At 44.5% G+C, this 23,994-nt stretch overlaps 2 protein-coding genes across 2 annotated transcripts in view; one reads left to right on the top strand and one right to left on the bottom strand.

The window, feature by feature from the left end:
* The window catches only part of NUP188 (nucleoporin 188), a 43,637-nt gene extending 23,281 nt beyond the window's left edge, over window positions 1-20,356 (bottom strand). Inside the window, exons 1-12 of the mRNA XM_081103941.1 lie at window positions 20,307-20,356; window positions 16,553-16,607; window positions 14,986-15,059; window positions 12,207-12,291; window positions 11,105-11,185; window positions 10,408-10,452; window positions 9,335-9,427; window positions 9,069-9,188; window positions 6,303-6,514; window positions 5,466-5,580; window positions 4,396-4,596; window positions 2,964-3,053 (exon numbers count right to left, since the gene is read on the bottom strand). Of these exons, the coding sequence (XP_080960067.1) occupies window positions 2,964-3,053; window positions 4,396-4,596; window positions 5,466-5,580; window positions 6,303-6,514; window positions 9,069-9,188; window positions 9,335-9,427; window positions 10,408-10,452; window positions 11,105-11,185; window positions 12,207-12,291; window positions 14,986-15,059; window positions 16,553-16,607; window positions 20,307-20,338 (1,203 nt within the window). The 5' untranslated portion in view covers window positions 20,339-20,356. The remainder of the gene's footprint in view (window positions 1-2,963; window positions 3,054-4,395; window positions 4,597-5,465; window positions 5,581-6,302; window positions 6,515-9,068; window positions 9,189-9,334; window positions 9,428-10,407; window positions 10,453-11,104; window positions 11,186-12,206; window positions 12,292-14,985; window positions 15,060-16,552; window positions 16,608-20,306) is intronic.
* Window positions 20,357-20,449: 93 nt separating this feature from the next.
* On the top strand, window positions 20,450-22,517 carry DOLK (dolichol kinase). Its single transcript, XM_081103940.1, has one exon. The coding sequence runs from the start codon at window positions 20,753-20,755 to the stop codon at window positions 22,367-22,369; it is 1,617 nt and encodes a 538-aa protein (XP_080960066.1). The 5' UTR covers window positions 20,450-20,752; the 3' UTR covers window positions 22,370-22,517.
* The last annotated feature ends 1,477 nt before the right edge of the window (window positions 22,518-23,994 follow it).

Raw genomic sequence — 23,994 nt, 5'->3', positions numbered from 1 at the left:
AACATCGATGTCAGAGACACATCAATTTGTTGCCTCCTGCATGCACCACAACCAGGGCGAATATGGAGCCTGCAACCAACGTATGTGCCCTTGACTGGATCAAACCCAGGACCCTTCAGTCCGAGGGTCGATGCTCTAACCTGAGCCAAACTGGCTAGGGATAGATGGATTGATTGATTGATTATTTATTTATTTATTTATCTATCCTCAGCACCTAGCACAGGATTTGGCACACACTGGGAATCTAATCAAATCCTACAAAAAAATTTTTTTGCACTGACTGGGGTAACTCCGTTTGTTAGAATGTCATCCTGATATGCTAAGGTTGCAGGTTCAATCTCCACCAGAGCATATATAAGAATCGACCAATGAATACATAAGTGGAATAAAAATCAATGTCTCTCTCCCTCCCTCCCCCTTCCTTTTTTTTTTTTTTAAATATATTTTATTGATTTTTTACAGAGAGGAAGGGAGAGGGATAGAGAGTTAGAAACACTGATGAGAGAGAAACATCGATCAGCTGCCTCCTGCACACCCCCTACTGGGGATGTGCACGCAACCTAGGTACATGCCCTTGACCGGAATCGAACCTGGGACCCTTGAGTCGCAGGCCGACGCTCTATCCACTGAGCCAAACTGGTTAGGGCCCCCTTCCTTCTCTTAAAAAAAATCAATAAAATACATTTTTTAAAAATCCCAAGTACTAGGTATCTTGCAATCCTAGTATGTTAATACCAATCTTCCAGGGGTATAAAAGAATCCAAATGTGTTGCCGAAACCGGTTTGGCTCAGTGGATAGAGCGTCGGCCTGCGGACTGAAGGGTCCCGGGTTCGGTTCCGGTCAGGGGCATGTACCTGGGTTGCGGGCATATCCCCAGTGGGAGATGTGCAGGAGGCAGCTGATCCTTGTTTCTCTCTCACTGATGTTTCTAACTCTGTCTCTCTCCCTTCCTCTCTGTAAAAAATCAATAAAATATATTAAAAAAAAAAAAAAAAAAAGAATCCAAATGTGACCAGAATTTTGGAAAAGATGCAAACCTTGTTCTAAGCCTCACAGCGGTTCTCAACCTGTGGGTCGCGAACAATGAAAATACATCCTGCATATCAGGTATTTACATTACGATTCATAACAGTAGGAAAATTACAGTTATGAAGTAGCAACGAAAATAATTTTATGGTTGGGGGTCACCACAACATGAGGAACTATATTAAAGGGTCGCGGCATTAGGAAGGTTGAGAACCATTGCCTAGCGCTTTGGAAATTGATTCTTTCAATTAACATCAAATGTTTTTCTCTCCAATGATAAAACACTTTCATCAAATTAATTAATTTCTTTAATTTCCATAACAAGTCCCTAGTTATTAAAAATGAATACAATGACTTCGCCATAAAAACCTACTTCAAGCCGAAACCGGTTTGGCTCAGTGGATAGAGCGTCGGCCTGCGGACTGAAAGGTCCCAGGTTCGATTCCGGTCGGGGGCATGTACCTGGGTTGCGGGCACATCCCCAGTAGATGTGCAGGAGGCAGCTGGTCGATGTTTCTCTCTCATCGATGTTTCTGGCTCTCTATCTCTCTCCCTTCCTCTCTGTAAAAAATCAATAAAATATATTTAAAAAAAAAATCTTTAAAAAACAAACAAACAAACAAAAAAAAAAACCTACTTCAAGACTCGTTGGAGAAATGGCAGATTCCAGGAGTGGGGCAGGAATCATGTAAGACAATCCTGCAACAGTTGTCAGGCCAGGAAGCAACAGAGCTATTAAAATATGTGAAACAGATCCAGAAGCTAATCTAAAAAAGTTTTTGCTGACCAAAGATGGGCCAATCTGAGCATAAGAATAATAACTCCAATGGATTAATTAAAACAAAGCTAATGTGTTTATCATGAGTTCACACTGATATGTAAAAATTTAAAACCCTCACTGACCACCTTTGGAGAATGCTAGGGAAAAAGGAAATACAGGAAAAGCAGAGTATCAAATAGAGAGAGCAAAAAAGTCTTAAGCTGAGGTATAACTGACATACATTACATTAGTTTCAGGTGTACATAATAATTCACTATTTGCATACACTGTGAAACCAATTTCTTTTTTATAACAATGTTCCAACCACTAAACAAAGACAGAATTAGGGCAGTGCCGTTGTGTAAACCCTAGAGAACTAATGGAACTAGACAATGATGTGGCTTGTGGCTACCATAGTGGACCACAAAATTCCAGACTAAAAGAAATTTGACAGTTTTATCAACTAATAATGTGTAGACCTTGCTTAGATTCTTTTCCAAACAAACTTATGACAAATTTATGAGATTTATAAGATAATTAGAAATTTGATTCCTGATTTGATATATATAGATATTGTTTTTAGATATAATAATGATTGTGAAGGTTTACTAAAATATTCATGAAATGAAATGATGTCTGAATTTGCTTCAAAATAATCATGAAGGGCAGGGGCGAAAATGAATATATCAGCTGTGAAGCTGGTGATGGGATCAGGACGGTTCATTATACAATTTTTTCTACTTTAGTATAAGTTTGAAATGTTTCTTTTTTTAAAAAAATACTGCAAAAGAATATTTATTAGCACCCACAGATGTTTAGGACAGATGCACTAGAGTAAAAAAAATGAGATTACCAAACAGTTTATACATTGTGATTCCATTTCTAGAGAAGAATTATTCTGTTTTTACATATGTAAGCAGAAAATATTTTGAAGGAAACCCAATAAAATGTTAATAGGTTATCCTGTGTGGTAGGATTACACTTGTTTCTTTTTATCGGCACCTTCCGATTTCTGTATCATTAATATGTATCATGTATATAATACAATGAGTGAAAACAAATAGCAATACACCTGAGATATATGCGTGTGTGTTTTATCAGCTCCAAAGTGACATCTTGGGGATATGATTGCAAAGCTGGGCAGTGCAGACAGCCTCACAAAAGCCAGACACTGACCTGCTGATTGCCCAGTGTGTGTAGCTCCAGCGAGGTCAGCACGAAAGAAAGGAGTCCATAGACACACATGCATGCGGTGCTGGTGGTGCACTGTAATGGCAAAGGAGTCAGTGAATAATCTGAATAACTCAACTCTTTCCCAGATTCAGCATAATCCTATCACATGAATATAGTCCCTGTGAAAAAATGGGAAGGGAAACTGAGGCTTCATAATTTTCCTAATTTAGTCCCAAGATCAGGAAGACAAAGGAAGAGAAAGCAGGAACCAAAAATATTACAAGACCCCAGCTGGTGTGGCTTAGTGGTTGAACATTGATTGACCCATAAACCAAGAGGTTGCTAGTTCCATTCCCGGTCAGGGCACATGCCTGGATTTCGGGCTCAATCCCCAGTAGGGGGTGTGCAGGAGGCAGCCAACTGATGATTCTCTCATCGATGTCTCTCTCTCTCTATCCCTCTCCCTTCCTCTTTCTAAAATCGATAAAAAACATATTTCTAAAAAATATTATAAGAAAAAGATCAAAAGAGAATCATTTTCAAAATGATCAAAGTTTATGCCGAAACCGGTTTGGCTCAGTGGATAGAGCGTCGGCCTGCGGACTGAAGGGTCCCAGGTTCGATTCTGGTCAAGGGCATGTACCTGGGTTGTGGGCACATCCCCGGTGGGGAGATGTGCAGGAGGCAGCTGATCGATGTTTCTCTCTCATCGATGTTTCTAACTCTCTATCTCTCTCCCTTCCTCTCTGTGAAAAATCAATAAAATATATTTAAAAAAAAAAAAAAAAAATGATCAAAGTTTCCATGGGGAAGAAAATCACATCTGGTCTACAAAAAGGAATAGCTTGTATGTGCTAATATGAACTCTGCAGCTGCCTGAACTGTCACCAAGATAAATCAAACAGAGCCAACAAGTGGGGCCCGTTGGCTGAGGTTTCATTTCAGCATGTCAAAACAAGCTGACTAAACAGTGCTATACAAATTAAGCCTCAACACAAGACTCAAGAGAATTTCTAGTTCATCCTGTTATAACTCAATGAGTAAGCACCCCAAAAAGATTTCTCCTGTCAATATGGCCAAAGCTATCGTCTAGGAGATAAACTATACTGGCAAAAAGTCAGACATAGTGGGTTCAAACTATATCCGCCACTAAGTGGCAATTATTCCTGTGGGCAAAGTTTCTCTCCCTGAATGTCAATTTCCTAACGCAAAAAAAACCAGAATGCTAATCCATAGTGCAAAAAAGTGGTACAAAGATGAAATAAGATAATGTACCAGAAAGTGATGAGCACAGTGTCTATGAAGGTCAGTTATAATAATATCATCATTATCTACATCATTACTACAATTATTACTATTATCATGATTCATTAATAAGCTTCCGCCCTGCTCTTTGCCCATTCTCAAGTTCAAATACCAATAGCCTGAGTCTCACATCATTTCCCCCACTAGACAGTGAGCGAAGTAGTCGGGTCAAGTACTGAAATACATTCAGTTGGATGGCTGTGCCACCTATCTTGCGGACAACACTGCTTGTCTCTTCTGGATTCAGGGTGTGGCGAAGGAGAGCCCAGGCCAAAAGCACTGGGGCATGATGTGGAATGTCCCCAAAGGTCAACATCAAACGGTCCATATCCTAATGAAAAAGGAAAACATCTGTGTCAATGAACAGAAAGAATCAGGACCCTTCCACAAGATCTTTCACTACGCATAATTAAAGTCTTCTATTCACCCACAGAGGGCCCTCTCTCATTCTGGTATTTTACTCTTCCCAAACCCCCAGCCACCTCACTAACAGACCCCTCAAGTACTCTCCCCTTTACCCATACTTTTTTTTCCTTCTGATTTTTAGCAGTCTTAACCTAAGATTATAAAATACATGCTCAAATAGAGACTCTCCAAATTTCCCGATCCTTCTTGAACTTTCTCTGCTTTCTCCTCATTTTCTATCTTTCTAACCATCCCATCTCAAAAGTTTTTCCCCTTTCCTCTTCTTGCACAGGCTCCATATATACCAGTGATGGCGAACCTATGACACGTGTGTCAGAGGTGACACGCAAACTCATTTTTTTGGTTGATTTTTCTTTGTTAAATGGCATTTAAATATATAAAATAAATATCAAAAATGTAAATCTTTGTTTTACTATGGTTGCAAATATCAAAAAATTTCTATACGTGACACGGCACCAGAGTTAAGTTAGGGTTTTTCAAAATGCTGACACGCCGAGCTCAAAAGGTTCGCCATCACTAATATATACAGACCACCTCCCAAAGGTTCTATCCTTGGGCGTCTTTTGTCCTTATATCCTCTCCCTGAGTGACTCTACTCACCCTCACAGATTCCACTATCACCTCTGTGCAGATAATTGACAAATCCAATCAACTTAACAATGCAGAACCTCAAATTCCACAGTAAGAAAAATTTTATGTAAGAGTATAGTTGAGTGGTCAAAAACATACTACTATGAAAGGTCTGAACAAAGGCCAGAGGCTGCTCAAAGTTACCTGGCAAATAAGCCCATCCTGGGCAAACTGGTGCAGCTCTCTTCTGTCATCCAAAGCACACTTGAGCAATGACTCAATATCCATGCCTTCCACCAGGATAAGGGCACTGAAATAGCTAGAAAGGAAAACAGTATCATGGTGTCAGGAATGCTACTCTTACCTCATTGGAAAATAGGTGAAATCTTAAGACACTTCAATATCAAAGAAATTATGATTGAGTTATGTTACATTCTTTCTCACACTAAGTCTTCTAAATCCAGTATGTATTTTATACTTCCAACATATCCCAATTTGACCAGCCACATTTTAAATGCTCAACAGTCATACATGGCTTATGCCTACCAAAGCATAGATCAAGTCCTGGAGATTTCTGCAGCCACCAATTACATCTGACCTTGATAAACTCTCTGACTGCTCAAGTGTGTATCTTTGTCCACAGAGGGAACAGACCTCTAAATGTAAATATATCCATTGCCATAAAATTCAAAGTCCATAAACGGATCTCAAAGAGGCAGGAAACAAATCTGCCTTATTTTTCATGGTCTCAGCATTTGCACAATGTCTGGCCTGCAATAGGTGCTCAACAAATATTTTGTTGAATGGATGAACCTCTTCGATGAAGACAGTAAGTAAACTATAGAATGCCATACTTCCTTTGAGAGACCATGTCCTCTCAATCCCAGTCTTTACTCCCTATCTGACCTGGAACATGGTAGCACCCATCTATTTCCCCACCCATTAAGTGAAAAGTACTCCTCTCCTCGCCCATTCACAGAATCACTATACTATCAATGTAACACTGTACAAGTTCTATGACCTCCATTAATTCAGACTTACCCAATCCGATCCACAAAAGGATCCATGGTCTCATCCACCAGGTGCCTGTTGGTCTGCCTACTACCAAATCCTTGCTCTTTAAACAGCTTGGTTAATACCAATAGGTCACTAGGTGCCATCTCAAAGTATGCATAATAAAGGAAGATAATCTCTAGCAGCATGGACTGTTCCCGAAGGCACTGGACAAACCAGCGAGACACCTGACGCTCAGTCTGCACAACCAATGGAGAAAAAAATGGGAGAGAAATAAAGTCAGATTTACAAACATATTTAAATTTGCAAAGTTATTTTTACTAGGTAATACATGTATAGTAGTCCCCCTTACCCGTGGGTGATACATTCCAAGACCCTCAGTGGATGCCTGAAACCATGGATGGTATTGAACCCTATATATACTATGTTTTTTCCTTGAGAAATTTATGCTTTTGTTGTTATTGTAAATGGGCCCTTTCCTTCTATTAAATATTTAAAATATCTATTGTGTTTTGGTTGAATTGTTTTAATAAACACATATCATTGTCAAAACAAAAGATTATAACAATAACATTAGTAATCTATAAATGCAGATTGGCTTTAGATCTAGGATAAAATAATCAGACTAGTGTCACACACTAAATAATGATAATAAAGAAGAGAAATCTGAGAAAACCAAGATGGCGGCATAGGTAAACACCAGAGTTAGCTGCCTCGAACAACCACTTCAAAAATACAACCAAAAGACGGAACAGACATCGCCCAGAACCACAGGAAGACTGGCTGAGGGGAAATTCTTCAAATAGAAGGAAAGAGAACAGCATACGAGACACAGAGGAGGCGCAGTACGGAAAATACAAAGGTGCGGAGGTGCGTGCGGAGTGGGCTGGTGGCTGAGGGCACGGTTGTTGTTTTCAATCAGGAGGGAGGCACAGGCTCTGAGCTCTAGTTCTGGGCGAGTCTCTAGGGACCCAGACTCAAACGGGAGAAGCGGGATTGTCTGGCATCGGTCGGAACGCGAGGGCAGCTTTCTCTCTGAGGTTTGCAGAGGTTGCTGGGACTCTGAGAGGAAGAGACTCTGGGGACAGGACTGAGAGCAGCCATAACTGCCTCCACCCGCTCTGTTGATCCCGTGCTACCCGCCCCGCCCAAGCCCTGCGCAGAGCCACTTGCCAGATAGTCTCAGGCAAAGGCTAGATTAGCACCTCCCTAGAGGACAGAAGTTTTCCCACTGCAGACACAGCTGATTCTCACAGCCAGTTGGCCTGGAGGTCAAATCCCCCTAGTATTAACTACAACAATCAAGGCTTAACTACAACAAGACTGCGCACAAAGACCACTAGGGGGTGCACCAAGAAAGCATAAAAAATGCAGAGACAAAGAAACAGGACAAAACTGTCAATGGAGGATACTGAGTTCAGAACCACACTTTTAAAGTCTCTTAAGAACTGTCTAGAAGCCGCCGATAAATTAGTGAGATCCTCAAGAAATCTAATGAGACCCTCGATGTTATGATAAAGAACCAACTAGAAATTAAGCATACACGGACTGAAATTACGAATACTATACAGACTCCCAACAGCAGACCAGAGGAGCGCAAGAATCAAGGCAAAGATTTGAAATGCGAAGAAGCAAAAAACACCCAACCAGAAAAGCAAAATGAAAAAAGAATCCAAAAATACAAAGATAGTGTAAGGAGCTTCTGGGACAGCTTCAAGCGTACCAACATCAGAATCATAGGGGTGCCAGAAGATGAGAGAGAGCAAGACATTGAAAACCTATTTGAAGAAATAATGACAGAAAACTTCCCCCACCTGGTGAAAGAAATAGACTTACAAGCCCAGGAAGCACAGAGAACCCCAAACAAAAGGAATCCAAAGAGGACCACACCAAGACACATCATAATTAAAATGCCAAAAGCAAAAGACAAAGAGAGAATCTTAAAAGCAGCAAGAGAAAGAAACTCAGTTACCTGCAAGGGAGTACCCATACGACTGTCAGCTGATTTCTCAACAGAAACTTTGCAGGCCAGAAGGGAGTGGCAAGAAATATTCAAAGTGATGAATGCCAAGAACCTACAACCAAGATTACTTTATCCAGCAAAGCTATCATTCAGAATTGAAGGTCAGATAAAGAGCTTCACAGATAAGGAAAAGCTAAAGGAGTTCATCACCACCAAACCAGTATTATTTGAAATGCTGAAAGGTATCCTTTAAGAAGAGGAAGAAGAAGAAAAAGGTAAAGATACTAATTATGAACAACAAATATGCATCTATCAACAAGTGAATCTAAGAATCAAGTGAATAAATAATCTGATGAACAGAATGAACTGGTGATTATAATAGAATCAGGGACATAGAAAGGGAATGGACTCACTATTCTTGCGGGGAAAAGGGGTGTGGGAGATGCGGGAAGAGACTGGACAAAAATTGTGCACCTATGGATGAGGACAGTGGGGGGGGGGAGGGTAAGGGCAGAGGGTGGGGTGGGAACTGGGTGGAGGGGAGCTATGGGGGGAAAAAAAGAGGAACAAATGTAATAATCTGAACAATAAAGATTTAATAAAAAAAAAAAAGAAGACAAATCTTAAGTTTAGAGTTCCATTAATCATTAAGAGAATATTTTAGGTAAGAGAGAAAGTAAATGTTTTATCCATATGACATATTTAAATTTTTCTGAAGACTGATAACTTAGGTTTTAAGTTAACAAATGAATAAATAATTGAACTCGGTGTCTATAAGAAAGAGTATACAATTCTCCTAAGAGTTATAAGAGGGTCCAGTAAACACATACCATGAGGCTTCCATGTGTCTCCCACGTTGGTGCTTCAGTTCTGTAAAGCTCTTCAAACTGCTGTCTGTATTTTGTAACCAGCTCCTTCTCCAATTTATCAACACAGTCTGCATATTCAACCTTTTAAAAAAAATCCAAAACAGGGTAACTTATACCTAAAGTAAAAGTTAAATATTCAAATAAATACGAGTGTGAATAATATAAAATTATTTAAAAGAGTTGAATTTTACAGGGTAAAGAAAACCAAGAAGACAAAATGGGCTTACCCTATAGGGATGTCTTTCATCTTGGAAATAAGTGAGAAGGTGTAAGACACAACGAAGAATACACATTCTTTCTTCATAATAATAATCTGCAATCTGGGAAAAATATTCAAAATCAGTTACTCACAATTGCACGGGATACTCAATTGTAAATTTACTGATAAAGGGATCACTTAAGGATGTGCATGGAAAAGTTCAATTTATAATCAATCACAGCCCTGACCAGTGTTGGCTCAGTTAGTTGAATGTCATTCCATGCACCAAGAGGTCGCCAGTTCGATTCCTGGTCAGGGTACATAGCCAGGTTGCAGACTCGATCCCCAAGTGGGGGCATACAGGAGGCAGCCAATCAATCTTTCTTTCTCATTGATTTTTCTCCCTCTCTCTCTCCCTCTCCCTTACTCTCTCTCTCTAAAATCAAATAAAAACATATTTTTAAAAAATAAAATAAAACCAATCACAGAAATGGAAACAGTATTAGGCCAAAAAGAAAGCAAAAGACCTTCATGAATGGGATACAGGTAAAGTCATGCAAGATAAAAGCAATTACTTAATAATATAAACAAATTTTTCTAGCAGTTAGAGCATTCAAGTAATACACAATACTATAAACTGACAGCCAAATATATGAAAGCAAATATAAAAACACCACTGATGTATGTCCCAATTCCTTATAACTAATGTACTTAGTTCTCACTAAATACCAAATAGGAAACTACTTCAGAAATCATGATAAAATTCCATTTTAAAATCAGATCCTGGGTGAGAAGGTTGCTTTGGGAGGAAGGGGGAGTTAAAGAAATACAAATTAATCCTGTTGCATTTAGATCTAGAGAAAAAATATCCATTAACCAGTTCTCACCCCCAATGACTGAAGAATCTCCTTTGGAAAAAGAGCTCGGCTGGTTCCAGTGGATTAAAAACCTCTTGTTTCACAGAACAAGTAATAAGCTTCCTCATTAGAACCTCAATGCTTACCCAACAAGAGTTAAAAGTCAGCAATGCTCAGGAAAACAAGATCAAGGAACTGGCACCCAATTTTACATAGAAGAACGGAAATGGTGACTACTACTGACCTTCAGGATTAAGGCCTGGCTCTGCCTCTCATCTTGCAGTACCACCTGAAGGAAAAAAGAAAAGCCAGGAAGTCACCTTATTAGCAATACTAAATTCACACACAAAAAAAGTAAACATGTTCACCTCACCCTTCAATATTATAATTGCCCATTCATTTCTGCATTTTACCCAACTATATATTCAAGTCTGTGCTCAAATCCCTGCCCCCCTCCTCTGGCTTTAGTTTCCTCATATATATAACTAGAGGCCCGGTGCACAAATTCGTGCACAGGCGGAGTCTAGCCCACCCCCATCGGGGCTGTTCCGGCAGGCCAGCTGAGGGGAGAGGCCATGGAAGGTTGGCTGGCTGGCCCCACCCCCTGGTCAAACTCTGGGTGGAGGGGACAATTTGCATATTAGCTTTTTATTATATAGGATGAGAAACCGGACAGGCTAAATGTTGTTCTAGGTCCATTTCAGCTCTGATATCCTGAGACTCTAATGAACATGTCAGTATTTGACCTCTCCCCACCTTCAAGTCTGAGCACCGACCTCAGCTTAAGCATCTGTTTTTTTAGGCCTTTAAACAGTCTTTCCTGAAAGTGGCTTTATTTGATTACCTCTGTTGCAAGGAACTGGTACCAAAACCTTAAATTATCTAAAACTAACAAGGAAAAGGATAAAGGCAAGAGAATGGAGCTGAACATAACCACAAACCTTTAGTAAGTCCCGAGTACCTCTGTAATCCTCTTGAAGGTAACACTGGAGTAACTGTACACTCTGTTCTTCGTCAAGACCCTGAAACACAGAGGTCGTAAGTGGGGAACAGTCACCTCAGCTCAGAAATCATGTATCGGATGCAAAGCATTCTAAAGATTTGTCCTCTGGAATGAACACAGAACTTGAATAAACAAAAATCCTTTTAAAGATTTCATACAACATAACAATTTTAACTGAAATAGGAGAAAAAAGGAGCAAGTCACAGGCACGTAATTCATGTGACAAATGTACATGCCAGAAACAACTGTGTTCATTCATCAAGCACATTAATACAGCAGCAGACATTCTCTGGGTTTCTAAAATTAAAAGGAAACAGCTACATATTTAAATACAGTCTAGTCCAGTGGTCGGCAAACTCATTAGTCAACAGAGCCAAATATCAACAGTACAACAATTGAAATTTCTTTTGAGAGCCAAATTTTTTAAACTTAAACTATATAGGTAGGTACATTGTTATTTACTTAATTAGGGTACTCCTCCGGCTTAGGAAGAGCCACACTCAAGGGGCCAAAGAGCCGAATGTGGCTCGCGACCGCAGTTTGCCGACCACGGGTCTAGTCAATTTAAAGAACATCACGTGCCGAAACCGGTTTGGCTCGGTGGATGGAGCGTCGGCTTGCGGACTGAAGGGTCCCAGGTTCGATTCCGGTCAAGGGCATGTACCTGGGCTGCGGGCACATCCCCGGTGGGAGATGTGCAGGAGGCAGCTGATCGATGTTTCTCTCTCATCGATGTTTCTAACTCTCTGTCTCTCTCCCTTCCTCTCTGTAAAAAATCAATAAAATATATTAAAAAAAAAAAAAAAAAGAACATCACGTGTATGCTGAAGAAAACACTATGATATATAGTATATGGGCCAAGCAACTGGATTTGTGGCTCAATGTCAGAAGAGTTGCAATCTAAATATTTTTAAAACACAGTATTCAATTTAATCTCCAAAACTGAAGTAAACTGAATTTCCACTAATAATCACTAACAATAAAACCATGCACATCCATACTCCAGGTAATAAATTGAGCCAATGCTAACTTTTACTCACCAAAAACTTGCTGATTCGTAAACCCAGTTCCTTCAGTGGTGAAGGTACATCTTTTTTAGCTTTCACTTTTTCAGCTGAATTTGGACTATGAAAAGAACAATAAATCATTTCCTCATTCTCAGTAACCCTCTGGGAGTTAAAATAAAAATACTTCAAGATATTTTTACTACAGACCTATTTTTGCCCTTTAGGTGACTACAAAATACACACACACACACAAGTTCATAGCTACGGACTTTATAACACAGAACTATTTATGCCTAGGTAATAAATATAGTTTAGGTCTGTTACAAATGATAGCTATAACAATATTATTTATAAATGAGAGTTACATTAATTATTTTTTATCCTTACAACTACTCTGAAAGGTAAATATTACTATCCCCATTTTACAAATGGAATTACCAACACTCAGAAAACAACTTACCAAAAATCCCACAGCTAATAAAAAGTTGAGGTGAAATTTAAGAACCGGTGTTAGTATATATACATATATTACCTAGCTCTGTCCACTGAGAAGGCCTAGAAGCTATGACACCCCACCCCATGCCCACTGCAGCAGCAGGCACACCCAGCATCCAGATCTTGGTTTCCAATACAATTCTCTAATAAAAGGTGCCAGGAATCCTTGGTGAAATGGTTGATCTAGGGCTGGGGTGGAGAAAATACTAGGTGAACCTGGAGCATGTTGTAATGCCAGAAAGCAAAGAAAATACTCAGGAAACAAAAGGAGGGCACAGCCCTGACTGGTTTGGCTCAGTGGACAGAGCGTCGGCCTGCGGACTAAAGGGTCCCAGGTTCGATTTCAGTCAAGGGCATGTACCTTGGTTGCAGGCACATCCCCAGTAGGGGGTGTGCAGGAAGCAGCTGATCGGTGTTTCTCTCTCATCAATGATTCTAACTCTCTATCCCTCTCCCCTCCTCTCTGTAAAAAAAATCAATAAAATATATTTTTTTTTAAAAAAAGGAGGACACATGTCAAAAGGTCACAGAAGCCAACCTAAAAAAACTTCCACTGGCCAAAGCTGGAACAGGTATAAACAAGTATAAACTAAATACACACGAGTTCCTAGTGATATAAATGAATAAGCAGACAAACAGACAAATAAGTCAATAGGGGGAAAAGTCCAAATAATATACATAGGTACTATTCCCTTTAGAAGGTGAAGTTTAATTCCACTATACCCCTACCTTGAGAGTGGCTATATTTAGTGACTCGCTTCCAAAAAATAGAGGACGGAGAGAGAAAAAAGTGACTTTACAGAGGAGAAACTTGGCAAATGCTACCTTAGCCAAGGGAGCAAAGTTAACATCACCAGTGATTTCATATGGATAACTCTTTCAATACGTATCCTCTATGATGATGTGGTAAGAATGGTACTTTACCCTCTGAATTCTTCTCCAAAACCCACAACCCAATCTAATAATAGGAAAAACATCAAACAAATCCAAATTGAGGGCATTTTATAAAATATTTGATCAGTCCTCCTCAAAACTATTCAGGTCATGAAAGTCAAAAAAAGACTGAGATACGTCAAACTAAGAGCTTAGAAGACATGACAACTGAATGAAATGTGGTACCCTGCATTGATCCTACAACAGAAAGAAGACATTAAAGAAAAAATTTGGGAGTGTTAAATTCAAATAAAGCCAACAGTTAAAAAAAAAAAAATTCCGTTAAACTTCAACTCCCATGCTACCAGAAAGGGAACTTTTGTCTTTAAAAAAAAAGAAACTAATGCCCTAAATGTCTAGTCTGTGAACTAAAGCATGTTGTTGTTGGATTTTTATAGAGACTCTCACATTTCACAGAAAATCCACAACACAAAGGCTAGTATAAAGTTAAACAATAAGCTCTGAAAGAGGCAACATAGAATGATGGTTAAGAACACAGACACTGGAGTAAGACTGCCAGGTTTGAATCCTGGTTCTACCACTTACTAGCTGTGTGACCTTGGGCAAGTTACTTAACCTCTTTGTGCCTCAGTTTCCCCATCTGTAAAATGGAAACAATAATAAAAGTACCTAAATGTGATAATATAGTGATTATCTTTTTTTAAGTTCATATACTTTAGATACATAGTAAAGTATTTACAGATAAAATAACTGTAATGATGTCTGTGAGAGTTACTTCAAAATAATTATGGGGGAAGGGTTAACAGATGAACAACAAAAAAAAGTTCTTCACTAACCTAAGAGAATGAAGGTGGAAAGTGAAGATGGAATAAAATCAACAGATGTTCAGAAGCAGAAGGGAAGTGGCTTGGGAACTACAATGCATAACACAGTGAGATCTGGACTAGGAATTAAGGTGAAAGAGTCTAGTCCTTCCTACAGGTATAGTCTTTTCTTCTGTTTTAACTACTTTATTTTATTTTTCCACTTCCCAGTAAAAAAAAAAAAAAAAAACTTACATTCACCTCCAAAATAAAAATTGTTCGCTGCTATATTCCAGCATTTGGTGCTGACAGTGCCTCACACAATTCGGACCAAAATATATATTTGAATACTTAATTGAATATTTAATAAATCCTCATCCCCAGACACTACAGTTATATAACTGGATTCAACAATACTGCATTTTTAGAAGGAATTTCCCTTCCTTTATAAAGACAGGTTTCCACTGGTTTCCTTTAAAGAGACAATTTGGTTTCTACTGGTAACCAAACTGTATTCTCTCTGATCTACCCAACCCAGCAATACCATTCATGAAAATGGTTTCATCTATACCAGCTTCTTCAGGGGAATTACTCTAAGCAGATGCTTATGATAGCCATACCTGGGAGGTTTATAGTATGAAAGTCCTTCTAATAGCCGCTGCCAATGTTTATTCAGTTCTGCCTCAATCTGATTCTGGAAAAGAACAAGGAAATAATACAAATGCAATTTTAATCAGACTTCAGGATCACAGTGATGATTACATATTCCTTTCAGTCTTTTTAATATGTGTTCTTGCCCAGCTGGTGTGGCTCAGTGGTTGAGCACCGACCTATGAACCAGGCGGTCACGGTTGGATTCCCATTCAGGGCACATGCCTGGGTTGCAGGTTCCATCCCCAGTAGGGAGTGTGCAGAAAGCAGCCGATTGATGATTCTCTTTCATCAACAGTGTTTCTGTCTCTCTCTCTCTCTCCCTTCCTCTCTCTGAAATCAATAAAAACACATTAAAAATTTATTTTGAAAATAAAAAAAAGTGTTCTTCCCCACAGTTGAAATCATTTTGAATAGAGAATTTTATAGCCTTTTCTTTGCTTAACATTCTAACATAATGATTTCACCTTATTATGAAAATCTTGATAAACGTTCTTAAGTGATTGCATATTTTATTAAGTGGCTAGATCATAATTTATTTACCATTCTTCTAATGTTAGATACACTTAAGCTGACTGTAATTCCTTATTAATATAAATAATGCTCTGGTTAAGAGCTCTGTGCACAAAACCTTTTCAGGATTTTTTTCTTTTAAAAGATAATCCTTGCCCTAGCCAGCGTGCTCAGTGGTTGGAGCATCAGACTATGCACCAAAGGGCCGTGGGTTCGATTCCCTGTCAAGGGCACGCACCTGGGTTGCAGGTTTGCTCCCTGCCCCTAGTCGGAGTGTATGCAGGAGGCAACCAGTCGATATGTTTCTCTCACATGAGTGTTTCTCTCTGTGTCTTTCTCCCCTCTCCCTCCTTCCCTTCCACTCTCTCTGGAAAGCAATGGAAAAACTATCCTCAGGTGAGGATAACAACAACAAAAAAAATGATGCAGTCCTAGAAGTGGAATTATGAGATGAAGGCATATCAAAAAATGTTAAGGCTCTAAAAAAGGTGTTATCGTTCCTTTTATTAATTACAATAACAACAACAATAGTAATAATTGAATGTAATCTTAACATTTTACCATCACAGGGTCAGAACACTAGAGGATCAATACGAAGAACTGTCCTTTATTGATTATATACTTGAAAATGTCCTAGAAACCACAGCCTCTCTGACCTAAGGAGCTATCTAAATGGAAAAGGGAGAAAAGGCAAGTAAAGTATGAGACAGAAAAAGCTTGAGAATCTTTTTAGCCTGAGGTAGCAGGATAGTATTTATACCCTGACCCTGAGCAGCCAACAAGCAGCACTGTTGTCTTTTCAGAAAAGGAACTACTAAGGAACAAAGAAAGGTGCAGATTTAGAAAACTTTCAGCAGCGAGACTGTAAGACACACTACGTTTCAGCAGAAAAAATACATATATAAAGTTTTAGAATTTAAAAAAGGTGTTTACTTCCTACTTCAAAGAGAAGGCACTTTTTAAAAAAAACAATATAAACTGCACAAAGATCCACAGAATCCACTCAAAAACACCACCACTTACCAGTTCTCTCAGAGCCGACCTTCCAAGAAGAATTGTCCACAGTTCTCTGCTGCTCCTGAAAAAGGACAGAAAGCAGACTGAACTAAGCTATCTCACAGCTATTTTATCTATTCTCTAAAGCAAAAAGCTCAATGAACAAAACAACTTGTTAAAATTTTGGACAGTAATCCTATTATATTCTTAGAAGTTTGATGTTCAAAATAAAAATTAAAAAACTAAAATATAGCCCTAGCTGGTTTGGCTCAGTGGATAGAGCGTCAGCCTGTGGACTGAAGGGTCCCAGGTTGGATTCCGGGCAAGAACACATGTCCTGGTTGCGGGCTCAATCCCCAGTAAGGGGCGTGCAAGAGGCAGCCGATCAATGATTTTCTATCATCATTGATGTTTCTATCTCTCCCTCTCCCTTCCTCTCTGAAATCAATACAAATATTTTTTTAAAAGGAAATTAGTATTTGATCATAACAAGAATCAACATTTATTAAGCAGCTGTAATTGTCAGGCACTGAACACCTTGTCTTATTGAATATGGACAACTTATGAGGCAGATACTGTTATTATCCCCATTATTTCATCCAAAACTAAGGTTTAAGAGTGGTTAAGTAAGTTGCCTAACATCACAAAGCCAATATATAATGGAGCCAGAGCTTGAACCCAGGTTTGCACAACTCCAGAGTTGACTCATTACATTACACTGCTTCAAGGTGCACCAAAGAACTCATCCTACAAGCAAAGACGGAGGTGAAGCCTTCTGTTCTACAGTGGCATGCCATACCCATCATACAGTGGCTGGCACACAGGAGAGGCTCAAAAATACGTGCTGATGAATGACTATCAAAGGAGGAGAAGTCCCTTTTAGACCTATAATCTAATTGGAAGAGGAAAATTAGAAAAAACAAGTATCTGCTGAAGTGCCAAGAGAAGGCAGAATAAAAGAGAAAATGGTAGTTTAACAGGAAGGGAATCCTTGTGGAAATGAATGTTACTGGCTCCTCAATTCCTACACATTTACTGGTCTAGGAATAATGGGATTGACAAAGGATGTTAAGCACACATTACACTATCAGCAAGTAATGAAGAGCTAAACCCTATTCCAAAGGAATATAATCTTCTAAGACAAAAAGAGTCAGAGGAGAGAAAGATCACTGGGAACTGAGCCAACGGTAGTGAAAGGCTTCACCTCCAATAGGGACTGGAAGGTTTAAGCAGGGTGACTCTCAGGACACAAGACATGGCTGGAACTGTGACGTCCAAGCCAAAGACTCAGGGAAGCATCTTCCATATATATTTTCATAAATAAAATATGTGCTATCATGTCATATTTATTTACAGAAATATATTTGAGCTAAGTATTTGTAGGAGAAACTAAGGAACCAAAATCAAATAACTTGCCTGAAGGGTAAAGTTAAAAATTTTATTGACTTCCAGGCCAATGTTCTAGCAGACACCATGGAACTCCATTCCGAAATGAACGGGAGCCCACGGAAAGGGGACATTCTCTTCCTTAGAGAGGTCGCGGTCCCTGGAAAACTGGTGAATGCTGCTGGGGGGTTAGGAATAATAGTCTGTACAGCTGCGCCTTTAGGTGGAAAGCTGAGACACAGCCCACCCACTGGGGAGCTCTTTTTTTAAAAATATATTTTATTGACTTTTTACAGCGAGGAAGGGAGAGGGATAGAGAGTTTAGAAATATCGATGAGAGAGAAACATCGATCAGCTGCCTCCTGCACACCCCCCACCGGGGATGTGCCCGCAACCCAGGTACATGCCCTTGACCGGAATCGAACCCGGGACCCTTCAGTCCACAGGCCGGCGCTCTATCCACTGAGCCAAACCGGCCAGGGCTGAGGAGCTCTTTTATTTCCACATGAAGACAATAAACAAAAGTGGTCACTGCTTGCCTGGCCTGCCTTTCTCAGTGGTTAGAGCATTGTCGGGGCACCAAAGGGTCCAGGGTTCGATTCCTGGTCAAGAGCATGTACCTGGCGAGCAGGTCGGGGCGCATGCAGGGGGCAACCAAGCAATGTTTGTCCTCCCCCGCTTCCCTTCCACTCCCTCTAAAAAAAAAAAAAAGGGGGGGGGGGAATATCCTCAGGTGAGGATTAACAACAAACAAGAAAGCAGTCCCTGCCCACGGAAACTCCGACTCCACAGAGGAGGTTCATCTCTTTTGCATGATTTAGGCTGAAAGCTTTCACACCACTATCTTTTTTAGCACATTCCGTCGTCTATAAACACATTAACTGAAGAACACGAGATACCCAAAACCGCCAATATTCAAAGGGAATTTCTGCCAAACCCCGACCGAGCTTCCGGAGCCGGGCTGCTCTGGGAGTATCCCCCGTCCGACGCCGGCCGCCCACACGGCCACGCACTGGCTTCCCGCGCTCGGGCCACCGCGGGGCCGTGCAGAGGACTCGCACCCGGGGAGCCACCAGCTGGCTGTCCGCAGGCGCCGGGGCGGGAGATGACAGGGTTTTGGTCGCGATGCGATGCGGTCCGCAGGCCTGGCACACAGACGGGCGCCGCAGTGCAGCCCGCCGCCGCCACGGGCCGCGCGCACAAGCTGGAAGGACGGTCCCCTGAGCCGGCCGCCAGCAGAGCGGCGTCTCCAGCCCGTGGGTCATTCCTTCCGCCTTCGGGTACGAGTCCAGCAGGGCTGCCAGGGCGACCAAAGCATTGTCCACGCAGACCCACGCGGCTCTCCCACTCCAGAGCGCGCCTCGCCCGGCAGGAGCTCAACGGCTCCCAAGCGCCGCAGCGACCAGGACGCTGCCTGTGGCTCAGAGCGGACGGGAAGCAGCGGAGGAGGGCAGAGCCCACGGGTGCGCACGGCCCCGGCAGGCCCGGGGCCGGCCGGTGCGGGGGGCGGGTCAGAGAGGACGGTCGGTCCGCAAGACGCACCACAGGTACCGAGAGCCTGGCGCCTGCGCTCCTGGGGGTTAAGGACACCGCGGGCAAGAGGAAGGCAGGGGCAGCGCTGGCCAGGGCGGGCGGGCGGGCGGGCGCACGGAGGCCTGCACGCTGCACCGCGGGGACCGGGCGGGAGCCCCCACGTTCCCCACGGGCCGGTCCAGAGCGGGATGTGAGTCAGCGGTCAGTCAGCAGCGCCTCCGGAGCGGCGGGGGCTCGGAGCGCACGGAACGCGCCTCCCGCAAGAACGGTTTCTTTTCCCGGTTCCACCTTCCCGTCCCAGAGCCCAGCGCGGTGCCTGGCACCTCGTGGGGGAGCTGGGCTGGTCGGCCGACGGGACCGCCGCCGGAGAACATGACTGGACGGATGAATGGAAGGCTGCGCGGGGAGAGAGGGCGGTAACGGCAGGGGTGGCGCGGCGCCGCGCGGGGAACCGGGGAGCGTCGCCAGGGTCGCGAACGGGGGCTGCCCCGGGCGACCGCGAAGCGCCCCGTCGCGCCGCGGAGGAGCGTCACGCCGGACGAGGAAGCGCGGCGGGGAGGTGGAGGGGGCCGAGGGACGCGCCCTTGGGGAGAGGGAAGGGAGAGAGAGGGGTGGGAGAGGAGCCCGGGGGCCGGCGCCGAGGGGAGGGCTGAGGCACCGGCCCCTCCTCGGAGAAGTCGCCTCAGATCCCCGCGCGCGGGGACCGTTTGGACGTGACCGCCTCCCGCCTCGGCGCCCGCTCACCTGGCCGGGCTTCGCCCCGCTAGCGCCGCCACATCCCGCTCCCTACGCCCGCCCCGTTTCCACTCGGCCTCGAGCCCACGCCTCATAGCCGCCCCGGCCGAATCGGCCCGCTCCGCACCTCACACACAGCTCGCCGGCGGCAGCCGCCATCTTCGCGCGCCCGCGCGCGCGTCCGCCCCGCCCCCAAGCGCCGTGCCCACGTGACCGCTCGCCTCCCAACGGGCGCGTGGACGGGGCTTTGCGTCACGTGACGGCGGGGCGGAGCCAAGATGGCGACTCCGAGGGAGGTTAAGATCGCGCGGCTAAGGCGCCCGAGGCTGTGATGAAGGCAGCGGAGTGGCAGCTTCTGCGCAGTAGGTGGGAGATGGTGGCGGGGGACCGGGCACCAGCCCCCAGGCGTCAGCGGGCGCCCGACAGTGGAGCTTGCGCCCTCGCGGCTGGAGAACGAAGAGAGAAGGTGCCGGCCGCGTGAAGCTGCGGCTCTCCGCCTGGCAGGGCTTGAGGGGCTCAAAGTCCAAGGCGTCGCTAGTCACCCCGGTGTGTCCGGGTCCCCGGTCTAGAGACATGACCCGACAGCGCGCCCCGCGGGCCCCGGGGCCGGGAGCGCCGCTGAGCGGGTCGGTGCTGGCCGAGGCGGCGGTGGTGTTCGCCGTGGTGCTGAGCATTCACGCGGCGGTGATGGACCGGTACTCGTGGTGCGCCGTGGCCCTCGCCGTGCAGGCCTTCTACGTCCAGTACAAGTGGGACCGGCTGCTCCAGCAGGGGAGCGCCGTCTTCCAGTTCCGCATGTCCGCCAACAGCGGCCTGCTGCCCGCGGCGATGGTCATGCCTTTGCTCGGACTGGTCATGAAGGAACGCTGCCAGGCCGCCGGGAACCCCTACTTCGAGCGCTTTGGCATCGTGGTGGCGGCCACCGGCATGGCCGTGGCCCTCTTCTCGTCGGTGCTGGCCCTGGGCATCACTCGCCCGGTGCCCACCAACACGTGCGTCATCGCGGGCTTGGCCGGCTGCGTCATCACGTATATCATGAAGCACTCGCTGCGGGTGGGCGAGGTCATCGAGGTCCTGGAGGTCCTGTTGATCTTCGTCTACCTCAACATGATCCTGCTGTACCTGCTCCCCCGCTGCTTCACCCCGGGGGAGGCGCTGCTGGTGTTGGGGGGCATCAGCTTCCTGCTCAACCAGCTCATCAAGCGCTCCCTGCCCGTGGTGGAAAGCCAGGGCGACCCGGTGGACTTCCTCCTGCTGGTGGCAGTGACGGGGATGGTCCTCATGGGCATCATCTTCAGCGCCCTCTTTGTCTTCATGGACTCGGGGTCCTGGGCCTCCTCCATCTTCTTCCACCTGATGACCTGTGTGCTGGGCCTCGGCGTGGCCCTGCCCTGGCTCTATCGGCTCATCCGGAGGAACCCCCTGTTCTGGCTTTTTGAATTCCTCTTCCAGACGGAAACCCGCCTCTACCTCCTAGCCTACTGGTCTCTGCTGGCCACCTTGGCCTGCCTGGTGGTCGTGTGCCAGAATGCCAAGCGGTCATCTTCCGAATCCAAGAAGCACCAGGCCTCCACCATTACCCGGAAATACTTCCACTTCATTGTGGTAGCCACCTACGTCCCAGGTATCATCTTTGACCGACCACTGCTCCACGTGGCCGCCACTGTGTGTCTGGCAGTCTTCATCTTTCTAGAGTATGTGCGCTATTTCCGCATCCGGCCCCTGGGCCACACTCTGCGCAGCCTCCTCTCCCTCTTCCTGGATGAACGGGACAGCGGACCGCTCATCCTGACACACATCTACCTACTCCTGGGCATGTCTCTTCCCATTTGGCTGGTCCCCAGGCCCTGCACACAGAAGGGTAGCCTGGGAGGAGCGAGAGCCCTGGTCCCCTATGCCGGCGTCCTGGCTGTGGGTGTGGGTGACACTGTGGCCTCCATCTTTGGCAGCACCATGGGGGAAATCCACTGGCCCGGAACCAAAAAGACTTTCGAGGGGACCATGACATCCATATTTGCCCAGATCATTTCTGTAGCTCTCATCTTAATCTTTGACAGTGAAGTGGACATAAACCACAGTTATGCTTGGATTTTGGGGTCCATCAGCACAGTGTCCCTCCTAGAAGCATACACTACGCAGATAGACAATCTCCTTCTGCCGCTCTATCTCCTGATATTGCTGATGGCCTAGCTGTTGTGCGGCAGCGATGAAGGAAATAGAGACATGAAGAGAACAAATGTTCCCCACAGCGGCCAGCCACTTGGGCATAAAGAAGCAAGGGGTGAGAAGCAGATTTGATTTTTCAGTTGATTCAGATTCAAAATAAAAATTAAAGCTCTCCTGGTTTTAGTGTTGCTGATATTAAAAAGCAAAAAGACAGCCCAGCTGGTGCAGTTCAGTGGTTGAGCGTCGACCTATGAACCAGGAGGTCACAGTTTGATTCCCGGTCAGGGCACATGCCCAGGTTGTGGACTTGATCCCCAGTGCGGGGTGTGCAGGAGGCAGCTGATCAATGATTCTCTATCATCATTGATGTTTCTATCTCTTTCTCTTGAAATCAAAATATATTAAACAAAAACAAAAAAAAAGACTTAAAGGATGGTGCAACGACTCAACTTGAGTGTGCTATGGGTCCCTGCCTCATCTTGCAATCCTCAGAGGGGCGGGAGTGGACACGGGAGGCCATATTGCATAATGGTTAACACTTCAGGCTCTCTGTCAAACTAAACCGGTCAATCCTTGGCTGTACCACTTCTTCTTTTAAAAAATATATTATTAATTTCAGAGAGGAAGGGAGAGGGAGAGAGAGAGAGAAACATCGATGATGAGAGAGAGCCATGGATCAGCTGCCTCCAGCACATGCCCTACTGGGTTTTGAGCTCGCAACCCGGGCATGTGCCTGTCCGGGAATCAAACCTGGGACCCTTCAGTCTACAGGCCAACACTCTCTCCACTGAGCCAAACTGGCCAAGGCAGCTAGCTGTACCACTTCTTAACTGTGTGACTGGCTCTACCATTCTGTGTGAATGACCCACATCCCAGGTGGTTCAGGGTTCCTGCTCTGGAGAAGGGCTGCGTGCAAATGACAGAGTCGAGCAAGAAATAATTTGGAAATTGGGGGGCCAGGCGGGAGCCCAATACAAGAGGAAGGACTCGCTTGTGCTCAGGCCTTGCCATCCTTTTATTCAGTTTGGGATCCACCTATAGTCCTTAGGCAAGTTCCAGTAGCAGGCAGACTATCTTATCAGTAAGGATTTACATAACTGGTGGGGAAGTTGCTTCAGCTACTATTGTCTCCACTAAACAGTCAGTGCATAGCTCTGCCCTTTGCCAGGGCTCAAGGGACACCAGCTTTTCGGGCTCCTTGTCCACACCTTTCTGCTAGTGAAGACAATAGGCGGCTTCCCACAATTCTGGGCCTCAATTCTCTGCAAGATGGGAATAAGCCTGCACCTCACAGAGTGTTGTGAGGATCTGATGAGGTGAGGTGTGTATGGTGTCCAGCCCGGGGCCCACACATCACAAGCAATCAGTAGGGAAAGTGTCATCCTTGCGCAAGGCCAGTCCTCTCAGCAAGCCAGTGGTTGTACTTCTGTTGGTTATACTTGGAGACCAGCGTGACCTTGGCTTTATTTGGAGAAGAACCCAAGAGGAAAATAGCCAAATGCATGTGGTTCCTCCCATGTGGGCTAGGAAGAGCTTATGAGGAAGGGCTGGGGGCAGAGGAGCAACTTCTCCCCACTTTCACCCCGCCTGGCAGGGAGGGGCCCGCAGGAAGAGGAGAGACGTGGGCCCAGGAAGGCCAGAAGCCAGGA

Source organism: Myotis nattereri (genome assembly GCF_964212035.1).
Source record: "Myotis nattereri genome assembly, chromosome: 12".
NCBI lineage: Eukaryota > Metazoa > Chordata > Mammalia > Chiroptera > Vespertilionidae > Myotis > Myotis nattereri.
The sequence above is the reverse complement of the archived record's forward strand: the minus strand, read 5'-3'. Positions and strand labels throughout refer to the sequence as shown.